General features: G+C 36.6%; 1 protein-coding gene across 1 annotated transcript; it reads right to left on the reverse strand.

Moving 5' to 3' along the window:
* Positions 1-1,130: 1,130 nt before the first annotated feature.
* LOC136980910 (uncharacterized) lies at positions 1,131-9,315 on the reverse strand. The gene is made up of 4 exons (XM_067277110.1): positions 9,279-9,315; positions 8,978-9,207; positions 1,210-1,281; positions 1,131-1,160 (listed from the first exon to the last, which is right to left on the reverse strand). Exons 1-4 carry the CDS (start codon positions 9,313-9,315, stop codon positions 1,131-1,133), a joined length of 369 nt encoding a protein of 122 aa, XP_067133211.1.
* Positions 9,316-10,661: the final 1,346 nt, after the last annotated feature.

Here is a 10,661-nt window from a genome sequence, read left to right on the forward strand (position 1 = left end):
TGTATAACGAAACAAAATACAATCTGCCAAGGAGAGATCCTTTCCGGGAGAACTTTCTAAGAGACACTGGTCTGTATTCAAGTTTTAGACACAACTCGTAAATGTGCAACATTTTTCCAATATTTCACATTAGAAGATATTTCGTGTACCTGACAAACGCATTTTGAAATTATAACTGAATAAAACGCGAAGAGTATGGGTGCATTTAGCGCCCATTTTATATAGTGTTGCAAAATTGGCTAGTGGTATTCGATTCATCAACAGATGTATTTTTGATTCAGAAACCATAAGCAGAACATTTATGCGTATGGTATTTTTGTATTTGCAATTCTTTTTCGTTTTTCAACGTTTACGATAAACTTATATTGAAGATAAGTTTTAGGAATTTTAATATGGTTTTTTAATCATTTTAAAAAATGACCCACAAAAAGGCAAAATGTGCTGTTCTAAAGCAATTTATTGTAACCGAGTAAATATCCGCTCGAACAATGGCAGATTGCTTGCAAAAAGCCTTCAGATAGCGACGTCACGTAACACTACTTTAGCCATACGCTTTATTATAGCAACTGCAGCGTTTCTGTTCGCCGAATGCCTCAACATATGTAAAGTTCGTAAAAATTGATTCCGTGCAGGTAAATCTTAAGTTGCTGAAACATATAACTCAACGTTTCTATTTCAGCAACTTTCCAAGAATTATTTCAGTGAGGAAACAAGCAAAGGACAAAGTGTAGCCTATAACGAGGATTCCAAGCGCACCGTATAAATCTTCCACTGATAAAGGTTTTACCGCATCTTCAAAACTGGGAACATTATGAATTTTTCGAACTTTAAAAATTTTTGTCTCAAATATTCTTCGTATTCTAGAAATACACAAATAATTTGTAATGGTTGTGATGCTTTAAAATATTTAATCATTAGTAAATTATCAACTTACAGTTTGTTAAATTGTTTTTTATAGGGAAATCTTTTTCTCATGGCATATCCTCTAAAAACTGTAGAAAGAACTTCATCAGATTTCACATAGTTTGATTTATAAGCAGCTGCAAGAAGTTTTTCAACTTTGGGAGTTGCGATAACCACCATTCGATCTTTTAGAATCATGTCGTGATACGATTTAATTGCAAAATCCATCATCTCACGATGTCTTTTAGCTTTGGAATCTGCAACATTCATGTGATAAATTTTCTTGTAAGTAACATTTTGTCTCACCCTTGCACCCATAACGGAAATATGTTTTTCGCTTTCTTTAATGAAAAGTTCTGCGTGTTTTGCTTCTGTCTGCTACAAAAAAGTAAAACAAATTTTATTAATTAATATTCTTTGAAAATCGAAATTTCTAAAACTTAGGAAATACGGGGTGATTAGAATGAAACTAACGTTACTCAGACATGCGTAGAGCCGCTCCATTAAACAAACACTAACAAAACTCGGTACACATAAATGCAGTTCGTGGGGAAGAGATTGAAAAATATAAAAATTTAGTTGAAATTTTGCCACCACTGAAAATGTAGCTCTGCAAAGATGACAGTTTTAAGACAAGCGAACAACATTTTTTTATAAAAATAACATTAGTTTCAACTGTCTAATGTTACTCTCCAGAAGGCATATGAAGACATGTCCTACTATGCTGTTTTTCACCACCGACAAGGTGTGCACACGCTCCGCTTAGCAGAATCTTTCAAATAAATTTACGGCCTTAAATATACGTTATCGAATATATCGATCAAATACTGCCACATTTTTTTGATTGTGATAATTTCAATTGATCTCGCTGTTGCTACGCTCCTACTGGGTCTATCTGCACGATTAGGGTACCATTCGATTCAGAAAAATCGGTTCTTTGGATTGCCCACACTCTGTTGTGGAGAACTGATAATTTCACCATACTCGACCCTAACTCGGCTATCCATTTTCATCGTGGTCTCGCTTCTATCGGGTCTTTCCGCAAGTCTAAGGTTCAGTACCATTCGATTCGGAAAATTAGTACTTTCCATTGCTTTTTATTGGGTTTCTTTGATTCCAACATACCTGACCCAAGCAAGACTCAGGACTTAGCTCTGCAAGGATGTGTTCAGGTTTTCATGAGTGTGTTCAGGTTTCGTTTCACTTTCAAAGCAGCAGCGTTTTACTTTTTCGTTATTTATCCTCCACATATTGGTAAGTATTTTGCACCAAGGAGTTGGAGGAACAACAGGCACAAGTCGACATGGAGCAAACACAGGACTTGGATCTTCTCAATACATCAGCACTGATGTCTGTTCGCTGGAAGACATCATCATTGGTGACGCCGGCAAGCAACTGAAAAGGTTGATGGACCTACTCCTAGCGAACTACAAACCAGCATTGAAGACTAAGCAATGCAAGGAAGTGAAAGACCGGGTGATGCAGCTCTATTTCTGTGTCAGCCAGATGTACAAAATCCTACAGGAGTTACAAACGAATCGGACAGACATCCAGGTGCAACCAACTTCACCAACAGTGAAAACTTATACCCAAGCTGTTAGTGCTAATTTGAGCATTAAACCAAGTCAAGCAACAAAAACTATCTCTGAATCTCTATCAACCAAAGTCCAAACACAAGGAGCTGGTGGGACACATGCAGTTCTTCTTTATCCTAAAGCTACGGACAGGGAAGAACAGTTAAATATGGACGAGGTTACCTCCGAAATCATTAAAAAGGTTAAGCCGCACAAATTAAAGATAACAGTGAAATCCATAAAAAAAGTAAAGGCGGATGGTATATTTGTCAAGGTTGGTAGCGAGAAGGATGGGAAGAAACTCAAGGAAGCCATCGAAACCATCCCAGAGATGCAAAAGAAAATAAACTGCTAAATATCCGAGGGGAGAAGGCCACGTGTAATCCTCCTGAATGTCACTAAGGCTATAGAAGAAGAGGAAATTATAAACGTCATGGGCAAGCAAAATAACATCTGGGGAAAACTGAAGCCACAAGAGATAATAGAATCATGTAAGATCAGTACTATCCTCAGCCACGGCAAAGTTAAAGAGAACTGCCGGCACGTAGTTCTAACTGTAAGCCCACCTGCTCGGAATGCGCTAATTCATCATAGACATATCTCAATGTCATAAAGTACTGTGTGTGTGGACGATTTCATTCCTGTTGTGAGGTGTTTTTAATGCTGTGGTTTTGGACATTATGCAAGGGACTGTACAGACAAGCAAAGATGTAGTCATTGTACAAAAAATCACAGTTTCAAGGAATGTGACCGTAGGCACAAGAACCCAGTCTGCATCAACTGTAAGAAAGAAAATGAGAACCTCCCCGAGAACAGGCAGAGACCGGTCCATCATAACGCATACAGCACGAATTGTCCTACACTTCAACGTCTGAAACGACAAACGATCAGTAAAACAGACTATGGCCTGTAATCAAACAGACTGTCGACTAGAGAAGAAAGTAACACAGACCAACGACAAAAAACCATAAAACTCAGAATTCTGCAAATAAACGCACAGAAGTGCAAGGCAGCCAGCTCCCTGTTAATTAAAACAGCTAACGATGCGGATAGTGATATCATAATAATTCAAGAACCATACACAATAAACAATAAGATCGTTAGGTTCGAGAACTAACGGTTGCTGGCTGGACATAGTAAAACCAGGCCAAAGCGCGGTATAGTGGTATGTAACCCTAATCAGAATGTAGCATTAATACCTCAGCTATGCTCAAACAGAATTTGCACTGCAGTAATACATCAGGAAAACCCCATTTTCATCATGAGTGTGTACTTTCCCCCTGATGACAAAGACGAAAGCTGTGTATGCGAACTAGCAAACGTTATAAAGAAAATCGATAAAAATAACATCATTATCACAAGTGACATTAATGCTAAATCTGCTATTTGGTATCACAACAAAGAGGATAGGAGGGGCAGGCTCATAGCCGATTTAATAGACTCAAATGACCTGATATCAACAAACATGTCCACAATTCCTACATACCACACCCCATATGCAGAGGGCTGGACCGATGTCTGCCTGGTATCTGTGGAACGAGGCCACTGCATAACGAACTGTGAGACAATACTAATACCATCAGCAAGTGACCACAGGTACATCATGACAGAGGTCTCCAATATTAACATTTCTGCTCACCAGGCCAAATTTCATAGAAAGCTTACTAACTGGGAACTCTTCCAGGAAACCTTTAGTCAACAGTGGAGGGACTACGAATTTTTCCCAATTAACTCACAGCAAGACCTGGACAATTACACCGAATTCATCACAAAAACCATACAAACGGCAAGAGATAAAGCTACCAGGACCAAAACAACTAAACAAAAGAAGACCCCATGGTGGACCGACGATTTAACAGCTCAAAAAAAAGAGATTACAAAAACCCGTAGGAGAATGACCAGAAGAAATAATGAGAAGGAAAAACACAGACTAACACAAACATACAAGACCATGTTAAAAGATTACAAAAAACAAATCAACAGAGTGAGGACCAAGGCTTGGAGAGACTTTTGTGGTAGGGCTAATGGAAGCGGGCCATAGGGAATATCCTATTACACGATTTTCAAGAAACTTCCACGGTTAAACCTCCCAGAAATCACAATAACGAAACAACTTGACAGCGAAAGTATACCAACTATCGAGCAAAATATTACAGACATCATCAACTATCACTTCCCTTTGGACCTCGTGGAGGCTGACACACCGTACCATCAAAACACTTTTTCTGAATGTAGGAACTACTTTAACAATAGTAACGACAGACCTTTCTCCTTCTGCGAGGTAGAAAAAGCCATTATGTCCCTAACTAACAAGAAGGCACCGGGATTGGACGGAATAGCATCAGAGATAGCAAAGGAAGTCTTCAAAGCAATACCACTATCGCTGGTACACCTATTTAACAAGTGCTTGGAACTGGATTTATTTCCCAGCAGTTGGAAACTTGGCAATATAAAGCTCATCCCAAAAGAGGATAACCCAAGTGGGCCAGGCCAATACAGACTGATTAGTCTTTTTCCAGTTTTGGGGAAGACCCTAGACAGAATGTTGATCAATAAAATTAATTGGCACCTGTACCATAGCAATCAGATGAGCCCGAACCAATACGGGTTCAGACAGGGCAAGTCAACAACAGATGCAGCTATGCAGGTCAAGACTTTTATTAAGAGTGCATGGGAAAAGAACAAACATGCATAAGTCAGCATTGATTTCCGCAAGGCCTTCGACCACCTATGGTGGCCGAAGGTCCTTAGCAGACTGAAGGAAACTAAATGTCCAATGAATATATACAACCTCACCCAAAGTTACTTAACAAATAGGAAAGTTGTCTTTCAATCTGGAAATATTAATATCAGAAGACAGATTGACAGAGGGTGCCCCCAAAGTTCCAGATGTGGACCCAGGCTTTGGAACCTAACGTTTAATGACATCCTTAATTCATTCGACTCCACCGAAGATGCAAAGCTACAAGCCTTTGCCGATTACTTGCTACTAATGGTAGCACATAGAAATTGTGACAGATTGGCAGAACAAACGAATAATCATCGACAATATATTTGCGAATTCAGCCACAAAAACAAGCAGCCAATTAATTATGATAAATGTCGAGCACTCGTAAGCACTAGACCAAATGAAAATAGTCGGCTAAAACGGACAATATGCATATACATAAATGACAAAAAAGTAAAAGTGGAACTAGAGCTAAAGTATCTTGGCATATTTTTCGATGAAAAACTAAACTGGCAACACCATGTCACAATGATCTGTCAAAAATCCATCCAACAGGCACATGCCCTAAAATGGATAACAGGCGAGCACTGGGTGTAATCTCCAGAAACAGAAAAATTAGTTAATGTTACCTATGGTTCCGAAATGGCGGCTCGTCTCTGATTCCAGCAAATAGAAGGAAACAGTGGAAATGCATGTTCTAACCTATTCTAATAATTTTGTTGGTAATTTATTAGAATAGGTTAGAACTTGCATTGGCCCCACTGTTTTCTTTCTTCTATTTGCTGGAATCAAAGACGAGCCGCCATTTTGGAACCATAAGTAACATTAACCGAAAAATTATATATAAAGCTGCCATGGAACCCGCAATACTGTATGCCATTCCGGTGTGGCATGAGGCATTGGATAAAATGCATATAAGACGACGACTTCTCTCAGGAAATTTGCCATTCAAATCTGCAAGGCATACCGGACAGCATCCCACCAGGCCCTGTAGTGCTGGCCGGTATCTTACCCATTCATATTGAGGGTAGAGCCACAGCCTGGAGATGGCTTATTTCTAAAGGCATTAACATGACACAGATCAGCAAAAACATTTCTGATAAAGACAAAAAAGACACTTACAGAGGAATATTGGACATCACAAACTACATTCAAAACCACAGACTAGATATAACGACAACGTCAACAGAAAACTACAGCCATCCACATGATGAGCAAACTTACACACTCAACCTTACCTTCGAACAGAGTACTAATATTGGGGCCACATGGAGAATATTTATGGATGGGTCAAGAAGTAAGAAAGGCACGGGTGCAAGAATAGTGGTAATAAACAGAGAGGGTAAGACAAGATTCCAGGCTTACCTTAAAATGGCCCCACATTGTACGAACATTCAAACGGAGCAGTGGGCGATAGTTAAAGCAATTAAGCACATCCAGGACAACATTCATATGTATAAAGGCTCTATAGAATTCTACACAGACAGTCAAACATCTTTGAACATCCTTAAGAACAGGAAAAAGCATACAGGCCTCTCACTCGACCTCATCAAAGCGGCAAACGAATTGGGGAAAATCAGAAAAATTCATTTTAACTGGACACCCGCTCACCAAGGACATTCCGGGAACAACCTCGCAGATAAATTAGCAAAAAAGGCATGCCAGCTAAATGGTGAACCAACCTTCATGAAAATACCTCGGACTTGGCTCAAAAACCAACTCACAAAACTAGGAAACAACATGTGGCAACAGGAATAAGATATAGTAAAAACAGAAAGGAAGACTTACGCTTTTATTCCATCCATAAACTCACGTCTCACTACTCAACACTATACCCCAGATGCCGAGACGACACAGTGCCTCACAGGGCATGGCAACTTTGCCGCGTACCTCAACCGTTTTGGCATGCAAACAACAAACACGTGTGACTGTGGTAATACAAGTGAGAGCGATTCGAATCACCTCCTTTACTACTGTCCAAAATACGAAAATGAGAGACTTTCCCTCAAAAGAAAGTGTATCACAAATGAACTAAATTGGCCACCTGACCCCAAAGATATCTTCAATAACAAGGAAGTGTGGCAAGGACTTAAAAACTTTGTGCATAAAACTAAGGCTTTATGTAATACTTACAGCAATGAAACTATATCTTAGTGTTCATGGGCTACCAGGGCACAGCCCTTGTTGAACACCGGTTCCGTGGTGAATAACCACTTCTCACAGAATTGTATATATAGTTGCAATTAATTTGTAAGAATTACAAATAATATTAAGCTTTGCTTTGTACCTGGTATTCGGTAATTGGTGACGCTTTACGAGTTGTATGTTTGTACGAAAGCCTATCTCTTGTTTTAGTAGGCTTTCCAACTTTTGTCAATTGTATATTTCGATATTGTATTGTATTCTATTTGTACCCTACTGTTTTCATCGATAAATGCGATGCAGATGCCCTTGGGTCTGCCACGTCTTCTTTTTCACACTTTCCTATCCCCCTTTACTTCACACTTCACATCTCATGCCTTCTCTTCTTTCAATTTCTCAGAGAGCAAAGTCTGTTACTAAATACAGATAGCTCTACTTACTCTTTAATTAAATGTAAAATGTAAAATGATAATTTCAATAATTTTCACACTTAACTTTCTTTCTTGTAATCCAAATTAATTCATACCGTATTTCATTTAATTAGGTTAAATAGGGTCTGAGAAGTATCAGTTTAATTCTAACAATCCTGTAGTTTTATCTTGAACTCACAAACGCAAATCGTGACCAAAATAAAATGTTTCGTTTGTTTACAACATATGATTGTTGCAATTCAAATGATTTTAAATTAAAAATTTTATAATTTTAAAAATTGAAATCTGTTGAAAATTACATTTAGTCTTTTTAAAATTTCTCGTAATCGAACCATTTAATATAAGAGAAGAAGTCATCCTCTTAAATAATTTCTAATCAAATAATATGTAATTGCATATATACATAATACAATACTTAAAAATTGGTGATATCTGGCGCTCACACAGAATAAAAAATATTTTTTTTTCTGTGTGAGCGCCAGATATCACCAATACAACTAATTACTTAAATATATAAAACGATTTTTTATGCAAAAATAATATATTTCGTATTTCTTGTTTTTACCAGTAAGAATGATAATGAAACGTAGAAATCTCGAGAAACATTCAACGAGAAATTTGCCAAAGTCACAGTTTTGATCATAAACAATATCTTAGTGATTTAAGAGATTAATAATATAACTTATCTTAATGTCTAAACAGAAGAAATAAGTATAATACGAAGAATTATTATTTATTGTGACGTGGCCACAATACCGGACTGCAACTTTTAATCATATTTGAAAGTTTTATTTAATTTAAAATATATGCTCTCTACTTCAAATTAGTAGTGTTTTTTACCTGTACATAATACTTTTCCTGTTGGCAAGCTCCAGTACATTATATTTTTCCTATTAACAACAGTCATGCCATTATTTATTTTACTCTTTACAGGGGAAAACTTCAAGTAAAATAACGCGATTTTGCATCAGAATTTCGTATACAGTAAATCGAGGTTTTTTGTCCCAACGGTTTCCATATCTGGTCTCAGATTTCATCTATCTAACTCCATTATCGCGATTAAGAAAACACAGTCAGACAACATGACGAGAGTAGGAATTTATAGGTCAACAATTTTTTAAAATTGTAGCCCAATAAATTTGTATCACTCAAAATAAACAATGTAAAAATGAAATAGAACATTCAAATGTACTATTTACTTTTAAGTATCGACCTAATATATCATGCGAAAGCAGTACACATGTATATTCTCCTTTTTTAATAGCTCCTGCTAATTCGTCGAATGTTTTCGGAACCGGTTCGTCAGTCTCTACGACCATAAATGACGTCAATATTCCGGCGTAACCCCAGATCAAGACTGTTGTCATGAGCAACCAGATGCCAAATGCTATTCTAAAAGATGAACGATTCACGTTGCTGTTGTTGACTCCTAAAAATTAATGCTAAAGATTATAATTCACTATTATAAATTACAAAACAGTGTATATTGTGTAGATTTACCTTGAAACATTAACATCGTCATCAGATACCAGTACATTCTCCCTAAAGTCCAAGGTTCCCCTTTATGGTTTTTCATGAATTTCCGGAATATTAATCCAAAGACTGTAATTGTAAAGATCAAGGCCAACGAAACCTTTCATGGAACAATAAAGAAATGTAAATAATACTTTTTAGAGGGAATAATTTTCTTACCCAATTTAAGAATTTCTAGATGACTTATCAAGAAATTTTTACCTGTTTGGTGAACGGGTTCAGAACTGTTTGCCAAGTGAGTTTCTTTTTGTGCCGTTTCATGTAGAAATGAATTGGTTTGACCTATGACACTGTTGACATTTCCACATCATGAAATGTCTTGTAAGATAGTTCAATAGGACTTGGCATAATATCTGCAAGCTACATTGTGAGAAAATAATAAACTTACACGTTTTTTTCCGTTATTAGTACATGTACAGTACACTATCGAACTTCTGGCAATTGTTGGTATAGCTTCTCCATTAATTCGGAAAAAATTACTAGAAGGAACTTGCATTTCTCTCAGCACCAGACTAGTTTATTGGGCAGCCACATTTGGCATTGTGTGAAGCCTTATTTATATTATATGAGCTGCTCTTTTTTGTGGTGGAACAGCAATCTGCGAAAATTGTTTATTTTGCCTAAAATTAACCAGTTATGTTTCAATATGTTATGTTTCAATATGTTTTTCCAGTCATGTTTCAACAACTGAAAATAATTTTAATGGTGCTGTCAAACGTAAACTCAGTCCTTATCGTTTAAGATACAGCAGAATTGACTTCTGAGTGGTCAGTGTTACATTAAATTCGTCAGTTCATAACCTCAACCTTATGTATATTTTTAGATTACCATTAAAGTAAAAGTGTTAAAACAAGGATTTCAGTGTGTAATGATGTGACATTTATGGTATGGTTCATCAGCTATAAGTAGTATAGGATTGACAGTTTCTGGAATAATTTTGTAAAAGTTTAACAGTTTATAATTTTTATTCCAGAGTCTGTCAGCTTTTTTAAAGAAAGACATCAAGCAGGGCACCCTTTTTCTATGTCTCTTTAGACTTAATTTTCTGCATGATTAGAGCGAGTGTTTCTGGATAAAGACCTAGTCGTGTCGATTATTTAAATTTATATATATATTTTTAAACTAATATTTATTTAAAAATTATAATTTAATATATAAGAAAACTAATATTTATATAATTTTTATATTTTAATACATATAAGACCTTATTTTCTGATCAGTGCCATCTGTCTAGAAAATTTTTATTTAGACACATTGCAATGGTGTATGTTTTGTTTAAATAAACAAGAACAACGATACTTTTTATCTTTCTCTCTTATGTTTGAATACAGAAAAAAAAATTTACATCAT

The sequence above is a fragment of the Centruroides vittatus genome, unplaced genomic scaffold (genome assembly GCF_030686945.1).
Source record: "Centruroides vittatus isolate TY-2023 unplaced genomic scaffold, ASM3068694v2 contig_736, whole genome shotgun sequence".
Classification (NCBI taxonomy): Eukaryota; Metazoa; Arthropoda; class Arachnida; order Scorpiones; family Buthidae; genus Centruroides; species Centruroides vittatus.